Source organism: Apteryx rowi, unplaced genomic scaffold (genome assembly GCF_003343035.1).
Source record: "Apteryx rowi isolate R43461 unplaced genomic scaffold, aptRow1 scaffold_7, whole genome shotgun sequence".
In the NCBI taxonomy this organism is placed as follows: Eukaryota; Metazoa; Chordata; class Aves; order Apterygiformes; family Apterygidae; genus Apteryx; species Apteryx rowi.
Window position 1 is genome coordinate 1,325,941 of NW_020450982.1, and position 12,864 is coordinate 1,338,804.

General features: G+C 39.1%; 1 protein-coding gene across 2 annotated transcripts in view; it reads left to right on the plus strand.

Moving 5' to 3' along the window:
* The window catches only part of NRDC (nardilysin convertase), a 31,157-nt gene that overhangs the window by 9,896 nt on the left and 8,397 nt on the right, over positions 1-12,864 (plus strand). Inside the window, exons 6-20 of one of the 2 annotated variants that reach the window (XM_026086921.1) lie at positions 633-728; positions 1,829-1,951; positions 3,431-3,488; positions 4,501-4,574; positions 4,772-4,841; positions 5,254-5,331; positions 5,748-5,868; positions 5,947-6,005; positions 6,617-6,671; positions 8,419-8,523; positions 8,749-8,872; positions 9,407-9,493; positions 9,880-9,999; positions 11,468-11,519; positions 12,662-12,812. In XM_026086921.1, the coding sequence (XP_025942706.1) occupies positions 633-728; positions 1,829-1,951; positions 3,431-3,488; positions 4,501-4,574; positions 4,772-4,841; positions 5,254-5,331; positions 5,748-5,868; positions 5,947-6,005; positions 6,617-6,671; positions 8,419-8,523; positions 8,749-8,872; positions 9,407-9,493; positions 9,880-9,999; positions 11,468-11,519; positions 12,662-12,812 (1,373 nt within the window). The remainder of the gene's footprint in view (positions 1-632; positions 729-1,828; positions 1,952-3,430; positions 3,489-4,500; positions 4,575-4,771; positions 4,842-5,253; positions 5,332-5,747; positions 5,869-5,946; positions 6,006-6,616; positions 6,672-8,418; positions 8,524-8,748; positions 8,873-9,406; positions 9,494-9,879; positions 10,000-11,467; positions 11,520-12,661; positions 12,813-12,864) is intronic. The other variant, XM_026086923.1, reaches the window with a different exon arrangement.

The window sequence follows — 12,864 nt, forward strand, 5'->3', positions numbered from 1 at the left end:
GTGTCAGCTTGATGAACTGGCTGCAGTGTGACCCAGCCAAAAGAATGAGTTTTCAGCTCTGCTCTGCATGATTCTTATTACCAGCAAAGACAGGAGCAGGAACATGCAGTTGCAGAGGGTGAATTCTTGCTTTTTGGTGGATGCCTGTATTCAGATCAGTGTAAAATAACCGTGAAACTGCAATGTTGGCAATTCTCTTGCTCAGCTTTCAATTTCTGATTTCATTATTTTGGTAGAAGTTGTATTATGTGATGTAAGAGAGAAGCAGATTTGTAATAGTTCTCTGGCCCTTCCTGCAGGGCCTGACTCGGTGGAAAATTGATGGCCTTGTACTCCTATTAAACTTAACAGAATTTGAGAGTGTTCAGACAGGACAGATTTGGGCTTTACGTGCTTCCTCTCCTTATCCTTTGCTTTGTTTGTCAGCAATGAACTAGATTTTTTTCTTCTCTTGACTTTTTATTTTGATTATTGCTAGCAAGTCATATTTCTTATCCTTCATCATCCATGAAAACAAAAGTATTCCAAGCTATGTCTGTGTGGTATGTCTCCTTTTCAAAGTGATTTTGTTTTGCATGGGAACCTGACCTCAAATTTTGATGCATGACATTGCAAATTCTTTAAATTAACAGAGTATCAGCTAGCAAGACCCTCTGATGCAAACAGAAAGGAAATGCTATTTGGGAGTCTTGCCAGGCCTGGACATCCTATGAAGAAATTTTTTTGGGGTAAGTTCTGCATTAATGCTATAAAAATGGTGATAATATTTTAATTTTTAACTACTTAAAAGATGCACTAACTTAAGAGGCGTTATCACTGCAAATACTAGGCTTGCTCAAATGTATGAGAACACCTTTTCATTTAACAGTGTAGCTCTTGTGAATAGAAGCAGCTGCCTTCATTTAAGATACTTTTCGTTCTGGTACTGCTTTTTGCTGACATTAAAGCTAGGTTGCCTTAGGCTTATAATCATTGTAATTTTTTGTTAGTGTAAAGGTAGTGTTCTCCGAGTCATCTCTGTCTTGGTTAAGCTTGTTTTTTCTATTAAAATTACCCTGGAAAGATAAATTATTTCTGGATTTGAATCTAAGGAAGCTTTTCAAAATAAATGTTTCATTGTTGAGGTTGCGGAAGTAGATCTTCACAGCCATGTGAGAGGAGTAGAATGGAAATTTGACCTTCCTATCCTGGACCGCACATTCCAAACAGAGTCTTAGTTCCCTCGCGCTCATGATGCTGCTAGGAATAAATTGCAAAGTGTGATGGGTAATAGAGATGGACAACTTTGAAATGTAGATAATTTTATGAAGTCCTGTAGTGGCATATACTAAACATCATATTTTTCCTCCTCCTTTAAATGCTTTTTTTCCTCCCCTGTTTTGAAAGTTGCATGGGTGAAAGAACAGCTGGCAACATACACCAAGAGCTGTGTAGTACACAGTATGGGTGATCCTGATATAGAGAAGTACTTTGTCCTCTCTTGTCATAGAAATATCAACTGCCCTTACTAGAAACTAGAAACTGGAAGAAGTTAAATTTCAGTTAACATTCTTTGAAATCCAAACTTCTAATGATTATTTTTGATGTGCTTACTACAGAAATCCTAGCTCCTGCTAGTGGGATGTGGGCATGCATTCAGCTTTGTCGACAGTTGACACTAAAACTTGCTGTTCTTTCCTCCACTCCACATACATGCATACATGAGACCTCTCCTTGTACAAGGAATCCAGGCGTAGACTCTGTGACAGTGGAGGAAAAGAAATTCCAGGTAGATATGGCCTTGACATAGCCAGTATCTAGGTAACTAACCACTTTTTTACATTTACAGGTAACGCAGATACACTCAAACATGAGCCTAAAATGAATAATATTGATACCTACACCAGACTGAGGGACTTCTGGCAGCGTCATTACTCTGCTCACTATATGACTTTAGTTGTCCAGTCTAAAGGTAACACCAGCTGTTCCTTAAAAGCAAGTTTTCTGCTGTCTTTGGAGTAGTGGTTTTGGCTCCAGCTTAGCTGTAGCCCAAGCCGTTTCAGTGGATTGTCCTGTCCTGCAGAGGTGTTTATATGTAGATTTTAGCCTGGTTTCCAAATGAAAGGAGGCTTATGCAATTGTGCTGTGTTACTGTCATCCTGCCACTTCTTGAGAAACTTTTAACTGAAACTGATGAAGGGGTCCAGATTAACGTGGGGGGTGACGTCTCAAAGGTGTACTTTTAAACAAACATTTGTAGGAACATAGGATCATACCACTTAAATGACTTTTCCTGCAGTTAACAGTGAACCTGCGCAGAAAATGATGGAGAAACTGAGACTGGGTGTCCCTGTTGTCTTGCTCCTTTGTATAGGTCTTCTTCAAGAGAGGCTTTAAAATAAAACACATTCCTCTATGGAAAACAGTGGTTTTAAGACTGTTTCTCCATAGACTGAAAAATGCTGTGCAAATGGCCTTGGGTTTCATTTCAGCAAAGCACTTCAAACCTATGGTTGGTTTCTTCTGAGACTAAAAAGATATAAATTGCTTAGAAATTAAGCATGTACTTGAGAGCTGTGCTGAAAATAAATAGCTGAGTACATTCAAGTTTGGTTTGTGCTTTAAGTGTTTTGTTGAATGCCTAAAACTGATTGCAATTCCCATCTGTAGAAGGGAGGTGGTAATTCTTTTGTTCTCTACCCTTTTATTTTCTGTCTAGACTGTAAATGTCTTAGGGCATTGACTGTCTCTTTAATAATCATTTACGTAGCAATGGATTGATTGTACTGTTGTTTCTTCTGGTGATTGGGAAGAAAGCCATGGGAACTGATAGCCAGGCAGGTCAACTTTGTATTTCTCTCTGTTAAAACAAAAAACATGCCCTGAATCCTTCCTTTTCTTTTCATCTTTTTTTTTTTTTTAATGTACAGCATCACTTTTTGAATACAGAATTCTCGTCTGTACGCAGTTTTCCAATTGGTTGTTTTTTAAAAATAAACTTCTAGTTCTTAACCCATTTCCTTTAGAAAAGAGAGCGGGGGGATGGAGTTCTTAGCACTGCAGGACTGTGCTTAGGTGCGCAAACTGCTGTATATGCGCTGGATTTGGAGTGATGGAATTGATCCAGCATGTACTGGTGATTTTGCAAATTCCTAAGTTGGTAGTTCTTTTTCAGTCATACCAGATGGTACCAAGCTTTAAATCCCAGTTGTCTCAGCCCTGAGATACTGGAAGTATATACAAAAACAGAGGTATGACCAAAGGTATAGTCTAGTGTATTTTAAGAATAGGTTCAAAGGAGCTTTGAAGCTTATAATTTATAACTTGACAATTTTAAAATATGCTGACCTGCAGCCTCTTTAAAGTAACTTGACTGGTGAGGTAAGATAAATAATCTGTCTTACATTTTCAGGAAATTAATTTCTAACTTTATTTTTTCTCTCCTTACTAGAAACACTAGATACATTGGAAAAGTGGGTGATGGAAATCTTCTCTGAGATCCCAAATAAGTAAGATTCTTCTGATGCAAAATGACATTACAAACTGTAGAATTCTCTGGGTACAGTGCTCAAAATGACATTTTAAAAAAAAATCCCTTACTGGAGGTGTTATTTAATATTTGTTTATCCTCATCCAGAAAAAAAAAAGTGCAACTTGGAAAGTTAAAAACTGTCTTTAATTGCTTCAGGGAGACTTTGTGCATAGCAATTATTTAGCCTGCAAGCTGTGTGGCGCCAACTTGCAGTAGTGTTTGCTTAATCTGTGCTGATGTCTTTATTTTATGATGGAACCATTCAAACATGGAGGATCATTTTATATTTTTTATCTTTGCTTTGTGACAAAAATACTTAGCAGCAAAATAAATTAAGGTGGTGTCTCGAAGAGGAATGTAAGTGTCATCTTTAGAGTGCCAACTGATTAGGACTTGATCTGTTTTTAGTAATTCACTCCAGCGTGCTGTCTGAAGTGGGATTTCTGCAAAAACTTTCCTAACTTAGAAAGCATTTTGTTTCTCCTTTCATTTTCTGCTTTTGCGAGATACTTATTTCTGTGGTGGGAATGCACTCGTGAAAGCCTAATGCCACACAGAGCCACATTTGTCTTTCCCCACCGCTGCCCTTCTGTTCCTCCTCCTCCTCCTCGGCAAGGCAATCCCGCAGGCTTCTGTGAACSTAGGGCCAGCTGGAGAAGCTTGTTCCTGTGCTTGGCTTCCCCTGTCACAAAAGGAAGCCTTGTGTTGCTGCTGCCTGGGACAGAAGGAGAGGGAGGAGTTGATGACCTAAATCTTGGGTAATTACCAGTAAGCTCTGTCGTGTGGGCAGAGTGCAAGTGAGTGCCAGGTTCCCTTGCAGTCTGGGCCGGGCGGATCCTGCGTTGCACCCTTGATTAAGAGGCATCTTGGGGTTGCCTGGGGTACCGCCTCTGCCGCTTCAGCCCTGCGGATGCTAACCTTCCTGTGATGAGCTCAGCGCAGCCTTGAGTCCTTGCCACTAACATCCACTCTTCAATTTTCTTTTCAAGTGGTTTACCCAGACCGAGCTTTGGCCATCTGACTCAGCCTTTTGACACACCAGAATTTCACAAGCTTTACAGAGGTCAGTAAAGCAGATTTGTCCAAATGTTCTGAATACATAGGTTCATATTTCCTCTGTGTTTTACGGGGCTATAGATACTTCGTAGAATAGTTCTAAGTGGTTCTGAATAATTTTTTCACATCTCTTTCTGCATTATGTAAAGTTTCTTATCTACTGCTAATCATGTATTTACATTCATTAAATTTCTTTCTATTCAGTTGTTCCAATCAGGAAAGTTCATTCTTTGAGTATCACCTGGGCACTTCCTCCGCAAGAGCAGTATTACAGGTAAGGTGGAGCTGCATTTTCCTTGGGCAATGTTTATGTTGAGAATATTTTTACTGACTTTCACAACAAACCAAAGAATCTTACTTATTTGTGTTACAGTGGACTTTCATTCAGTATGGGGAATGTATTTAAAATGAATTAAGTTTATGCAGATACAGTTCTTGCATAAATTCAGTGGATTGGCACACAACTGAATTAACGTCATTCCTCACTGACTCATATCGGTTGTCATATTCTGAACTCCCACATCTCTAACTTGTTATCTTAATGCTATCAGTAAATGGAATACTTCTAATGAAGAAACAGCATATATTATAGTCATTTGTATAGTGATTTGAGTTCTTCCTGTGATAAGTATTACCTCCTGGCATTTAATCTCCTTCATTTTTTTTTTTTTTAATTTTTTTTTTAGAGTGAAGCCACTTCATTATATTTCCTGGTTGGTGGGACATGAAGGCAAAGGCAGTGTTCTTTCTTTTCTTAGGAAAAAGTATGTATTTTTTCAAGCATAGTAATTAAATGCTTTACTATGACTAAATTAAAGGTGAACTGTATTTTTTCAAAGATAAATATAATCAGGCCAAGTGTGCCTTTTTATATCAGCCTTTTGTAGTGATATTGTTTGAAGCTGAGAATAGTCCCAAGTAAGAAATAAGTGGTTTCTGATCTGTGTTTGGTCCATGGACCATTGGCAGCTGTGACTGATTTTTAAGAGTTCTCCCAAAGATAGCTTAGCTTTTTGACTGTTTATCTTAAATTCTGTATCCTAGAGTTACCATCTTAGCTGAAAAACTTTGTGTAAACTATAAACAGATTGGAAACCATAGAAGTAAAGTTATAATATGCTAATTGCAATTAAACTTAAGTAAAGCTGAAAGGGGTAACAGGCATTTATCCCTTCCATAGATTTTGGGCTCTTGCATTATATGGAGGAAATGGTGAGACAGGATTTGAGCAGAACTCTACTTACTCCATCTTTAGCATTTCTGTGACTTTGACTGATGAAGGTTACAAGCACTTTTATGAGGTATGGTTTACTGCAACTTGATTTTCTTACTCTTTTCCTAATGTCTGAAAAAGTTAATCAGTTCCTTTCTGTCTGCAGGTTGCCCATGTTGTATTTCAGTATCTGAAGATGTTGCAGAAAAGAGGGCCAGATAAAAGGTAAGAGTTTGACATCACAGCAGCTATTGCTGAGATTGTCCTCCCCATTAGCCTTTTATTTGTAGCGTGTGCACTTTTTGGTGGGAAAGATGTATCAGTGTAACTTCATATAAGTTTAAAAACCAGTTTGTGAAATGTTTATTCTTGCTTCTTGGAGCTTTTAGATTGATTTATTGTGTTCTGATTCTTAATTTTATTAAGCTGAAGTAGTGTAAATGCAAGTTGTAAAAAGTAAGGTTACACTGAGTTAAATAAATAATAATAGATAGTGAGGTGCAGCTGTTGAGACAGGTCTCTGGAAGTCAGGAATGTGGTGTTCTGGTGTTAGCCTTTATGTTAATATGATATCAGATTTTGACAATTTGCGGTTATGTCTGTCCCACTTTGGAAAGCAGTTACCGGATGCCAATTGTGAAATGCTTTAACATGTTTGGATGGAAGGAGATGTATGTGTGTAAGACTGGTATCTAGGTTTTGTACCTGAAAGCATCACTGTGGAGAAACTCACTCTTGATGCCTTTCCTGGAAGACTGCTTTTTTTTCAGTTTCTTGATAAATGTGATGGAGTAATGGAGGAAATCCACTTTTATCCTTTCCTCCCTCCTTTACAGAATATGGGAAGAAATCCAGAAGATTGAAGCTAATGAATTTCACTACCAGGAACAGGTATGCCTCCACTGTTTTCTGTTGGTGTGTAGGTAAACCATAAAAAGGATCTAAACTCTTTCCGGATGCTCCAAGTCTTTTCAGAGACTCTAAGACTTGCCAGTCTGCTGTGAGCATCAGGATGATAGAAGTGCTGTTTTTTTCAAATCCTTGCATTTGTAATTGTCTTCAAAATGGCAGATCAGGATTATGGAGTGTCTTTGGTGACCTTCACATACTAGAAGAAAGTGGTATTTGCAAGTGATGCAGACAGCAAGGACTGCTGCCAACAACCCCAAATAGTATGTAATAGAGTAGTGGATTTTTTAGTAGGAGCAAGTTTATACCAATTTACAAGTGCATCTTTTAAATGTGCTTTTTTTTAGCAGAATACAGTTTCTATAAATTCATTAGCAAAATGCAACTACTATAAAATTGGAACCAACTAGCATCTCCTAGCAAAAGCTTTCCCCATAACAGTAGAGAACAACTAAAACTTAGTATCTCTGAAGACTGGCTATTTAATGTCGTACATAGCAAGAACATCCGTTGTCCTACATGCAGTTTTATGTTCAATCTCTAATCACTGCAAATGAGGTTGTCCCATTTGAAGTTTGACTTCATCAAGATGAAGTTCTGTAGTATTGAAAGCTTCATATTAGTCGTCTTGGTTCTTTTTGATGCTGCAAGCTAGCCTTTTATGCACCCAAAACTGTCACACTGCTCTAATAGAATATGTACTTTTCCAGATCAAGTCAGGTGGGGCACAGAAAATATTCATAGTTCACACTGGGGAAACACCCACTATTGAGAGTCCTGCCTTTCTGACCACTTGATAGTGTTGAGTTTGAGTAATCATTAAGAGGTTGCTGGCAACGCAGGGACTTCACTGACCAAGCAAGGGACGGAGGCTTATGTGTGCCTTTATGGGTTGTGTAAGCTGGTGTTTGGGACAGATGAATGACTTAGTCATGACACCCCACTGCATCGTGGTTGATGGAAAGAGCTGCTACTTGGCCATCCTAAAGAATGATAGTCACAGAGGCATGGTTTTGGGGTAAGCACCTGTCTGCCCTGAGGCAGGCTGAATGTTTCCTCAGATGTACAGTGTCTTAAGAAATTTTTAGTCATGTTTTCCACTACATTTATAAGACACAGATGTGTCAAATTCATCTCTTTTCAGAGCAGATGTGGTCTGTATCTGAATCCAGAATCTTTACAGTATGATGCTGGCTGGTTCAAAAAAATGCACAAAGTAAGAAGCTCTCCGCTAGGAAGTCTTACATGGCTAAAGGACAGTCTGTACTTTCATGTCCAAATAGGAGGATGTTTTCCTTCTCTGGATGCACATCCTCCCAGAGAACCTGGGGGAGGAGCAGAATCAAAGAGATGCCCATGCAGCTCCTCAGCTTGCTCTTTCTAGGTTCCAGATCACTTTAAATCCTGAATTGCTAGACTTGCTTGTGTTCCCAGAGGCAAGGAGCTCATTCTACTGGGATTTTAACTTGGCTAATGCTAAAGCACATGCTAAAGACTCTTTCTTCTGTAAAGGTGATGTCTCTGATGTTTCAGGATCCTCAGAGGAGTCCTGAGCATTAGATATGGTTATGAAGTATATTTGGTTTAATAACTGAAACTAAATGCAGTAACAAACACAGCTTGCAACCCATGCTCAACATACTTGACCACTCAAGCTCTTCTCAGCACAGAAAGTTGGTATTCTAGTTTCCTGATTATGTGAAAAATAGCTTTATTTATTTATTTATAGACAGATCCAGTTGACTATGTGGAAAGCCTTTGTGAGAATATGCAGTTGTTTCAGAAGGAGGATTTTTTGACAGGAGACCAGCTCCTGTTTGAATACAAGCCTGAGGTAAATATTCTTCGAACTTCGACTGTATGTTTTGGTGAAGGGAAAATGTAGGCATACTGGGGCACGTTTTTTGCATTAATTGGATCACACTTTCTTTATTCAGAAGGCAAATCTCTTTTTAAGCTTATAATGTCTTGTTCTTCGTGTGTTGAGATTAAGACCTCTTAGCAGGGTCAGGCAGAGCCAGAGTTGCGTTTGAACTGAAGCRTTGTCTTGAACTTGCAGATCATTGCTGATGCCCTTAACCAGCTCACACCTCAGAGAGCCAACCTCGTTTTGCTGTCTGCTGCCAACGAGGGCCAGTGTCATCTAAAAGAGAAGTGGTTTGGAACGCAGTACAGTGTGGAAGGTAAAACAGCAGCGAAAACTTAGAGAATGTCTGATTTATGCACTAGGGTTATTGAAAGGGCGACAACACAAAATACAGCCACGCTGAAAAGAAGGTAAATGGGTGCTCAGTGCTAAGCTGACCTCGTTATTGCTCAGGTACTCGGTCCTAGTGTGTAATTGTTCTTTGTGCAGTATCAGTTGATTCCCTCTCCCTGGTTCAGCAGTGTTTAGGAGGGAGGGACTGCAGTGAGCCCTCCTCTTGGCGGCTGCTCAAGTACGGACCAGCAGCGAAGGACGAGGCGTGTTGGTTAGTTGGATTGCTAATGCATGCAGGCCTGATTTGCTTTTAAACAGGGCTGCTTTGGTCCTGCACCAAGAGAGCTTTAGGAAGGGATTTAGACAGAATTATGATGAACCAGATGACATGAAGAAACTCTGTCATACTGCAGATGTTGGTGGAGGCAGTAGAAGCTAAGAGATGAAGCGACTGTTCTAGAGAATAGAATAATAATAGCTTCCTGTTGAACAAAATGCRTTTCGTGTTTTTTAATAGATATTGACAAATACTGGAGTGACTTATGGGCCAGTGACTTTGAGCTAAATCAGGATTTACACCTTCCAGAAGAAAACAAATACATAGGTAAGGCACCTGAGCATGAATGAAATCTTCCCCCAATAATTTATTTGAGAATTTGCTAAGGTTTTCACACATTTYTTATTTCCATCTGAACATTAACTTTTTTCTGTAAATTAAAAAACACGGGAACTATGTTCATCTGCATTTTATTTAATACTCTTTTATTTATAAGTTTGAGAATCGACTCTTTCTAAGATGCAAGTTTATAGATCATATAACCATAACAGAGCAGGCCTCATGCAGTCAGTGAGAACTAACAGAGAGCTCTAGACACCTGAGAAGGGGAACTTTATTTGCTTAATCCAGCATGACTTCTATGACCTCTATGTATGTGGCCTCACTGTGGCTATGAGATACAGTAACTTCCCTTTTTTTGTTTTTTTTGTTAGCCACTGACTTTGCTTTGAAAGTTGCTGACTGCCCTGAGACAGAATATCCGGTCAAAACACTAAGCACACAACAAGGCTGCCTCTGGTACAGGAAGGATGATAAATTCAAAATCCCAAAAGGTAACTGGCTTCCATATTTTGTACTTCACAAACTGCAAAAAAAAAAAAAGAAAAAAGAAAAAAAGAAAAAATTCTCTGAAGCAATGGGCACTTGAGTAGTGTTGATAATCTGTGGGGCTTGTTGCTACTTTTTGCCTCTTGTGTTTCATGTGAGAGTGCTGCTTTACCTGCCATTTATATATATATATGTGCCATATAACCCTTCTTTTTGTCTAACTACAAGAAAGGTGTGTTCAGACTTCTGTCTTAGTATCTGTAGTCTGTTTGCTTTTCTTTTTTTCTCAACCATTCAAAAACTTGTTTCTCTCTTTTTTTTTTCTTTTTTTTTTTTTTTGCCAGTCCTGGCTCTGGTTTGTCTTAGTCTGGGTATAAGGATATGCAGCTGTTTAATACTATGAAAGATTTTTGGTTTAGGCTGTTTATAAAAATCTAGATGCCAACTTACTTGCACGTTGCCTAATAATATGACCAGTCCCAGCTGTGAACTGGATTCCCCTTATGCGCAGCACTGTAAGTACTTGTTCCTGCAGTGTGAAAAGACAGTTCTGTGATTCAGCTGTGACTTGCAAGCTTCGGGTCACTGCTGCATGGTAAAATTGCATTTTCCCTTTTTGGTAACCCTGAGATTTGCCTTTTCTAATRTAAATTGTACATCAGAGGAGGAAGGGGTACAGCCTTTTTCATAGTGTGGGACAAGCTGCATACTCCATGCAAAACTTGTGCATCTCTTCTGAGGACTGTTTGGAATTGCAGGTCCACCAATGATATACCTAGATTCTTAGGGCTTTCCTTGCAGGAAATCCCTATTTTTAACAGCTGGAATTTTTTTTTGAAGGGCAGTAACCCATAATAGTGCTCACCATTTAAAATCAGTTCTTACTGTCAGCTCTTCCATAGTCTTTTTGATATATTTATCAGCCAGGATAGAAGAAAAGCAGGTAAACTACTCTGTAGCAAGTACTGCTGATACCTCATGTTAAAATTACTGAAAAATACTGACTTCTGGAAGTTTAACTATGGACAGAATTTGGCAGACAGAATACGTGACTGGGACCAGAGCTTGGGAATGAAGAAGCAAGTTTAGTTAGAAAAACTGCAATCGCTTCTACAGAAAGAGAAAAACGCAAGCTGGAATTGCGATAAGTGTGGAAAATGTATTGCTGTTTTCAGGCAGAATGTCACAATTGTTAGGGTCTGGTAAACAGACTTTTTGTGGGATTTTCTTAGAACTCCCCTTTGTTTATATTGATATTCTTTAGGGAGGATTTGGGGCTGAAAACTAGAAGACATTTGGTGATGAGTTAATATAAGCAAAACTATATTCTTGTAGCTGAATGACCATTTTCATTAGTCATGGTCATGTCATGGTCAAATCATGACCAAAAATAACCCGACAGAAATATATTTGGCTTTGGAAAGCTGCCACCTTTTATGCAATTGCTCATTTAAGTCTCTTTCTCCTCACCAGCTTATGTTCGTTTCCATCTGATCTCTCCGTTGATACAGCAGTCTGCAGAAAAGTAAGGATTACGTTATTTGTGCTTATCTTGCAGAGCAATTGAATTCTCGTGCATAGCCAAAAAGTACAGAAAAAGATTAATTTTAAAGTGGAATAAATTAAGGCTACCTTTCCTCATGTTCTTACGCTTCTGTAGTGGTTTTATCTGTAGCTGGGCAAGGGTGGTTTTGCAGCAGAGCATTACTGTAGCAGACAGACGTATGCAAGTAGCGTGGTGCGTCATTTCCCCGTGCAAGTTTTGGAAAATTAATATTAACGGCAGCAGTGCGCGTACCAGGAGGAAGTGCTCAGGTAAGGAAAAAGAGCCGTCCACAGCCGTATCCAAACCCAGCAACTTGGGAGCAGGTAGGAGCAGGTGAAGAGACCGTCGCCAGCATTTGGATCCCGCGGTTTGTTACGCAGGCCTCGGGGCTGTAGTTCTGCACGTGCAGCACTTCGGCTAATCTTAGGCTAGCGCTGTCATTTGTAACAATTTTCATAGTGGTTTTATTATAATTCTGCTGAGACCTGCAAAAGGAATGCTTTGGGAATGCTTTTATAAATGTTTTCATTGGGACTTAGTTGGTTTGAAAGTTGAACTGGAGCCTGGGCAATAACAAAAATCTGGAAGTACAGGAGTGTAGTTCCCACTTTGCAGCCTCATTCTCTGTAGCTTATTTTTATTTCAGTTTTTATTATAGCTCAGTAGATAAATAGCAGTCTCATTACTCAAGTCTTCAGCATAGCAGAAGCTTCTTCAAATAAACCTGAGGGAGTCCCCCAATCCTTTACATAAAGTGTAAAAATCTCATTTTCTGTGTGACTATGCACAGTTTTGAGCATTGGCRTGTTACAATATGCATTCCTACTTTTTTGAGAAATCTTAAATCGTACGAAGTTGGAATCTTATTCAGTGCAAAGGGTAGTTGAATGTCAAAATAATTTTTAAGTAGTTTTGTGTGCTTTCTGGGCAAAGTGAACTTGGCATTCTGTATTTCCAGGTTTTCTGAAAATTGGTTTTGAATCTGATTTTACTCAAGTATTCATTTCTGTTGGAGAACTTTTCATGTGTACCATCAGACTCATTGGCCCTGATTTTTTTTTTCTCTTTCTCCTATTTCATCCTTTTTTTTTTTTTGACTCTTTGCCCCCTTCTCCACGCAGCATAGTATTGTTTGATACGTTTGTAAACATCCTTTCCCACAATCTTGCTGAACCAGCTTACGAAGCAGACGTCGCTCAGTTGGAATACAAGCTAGTAGCTGGAGAACATGGCTTAGTCATTCGAGTGAAAGGGTTCAATCATAAACTACCTGTAAGTACCGCTAATCTGCTAAGTAYGCGTGCAGGCTTCTTTTCAATGCATG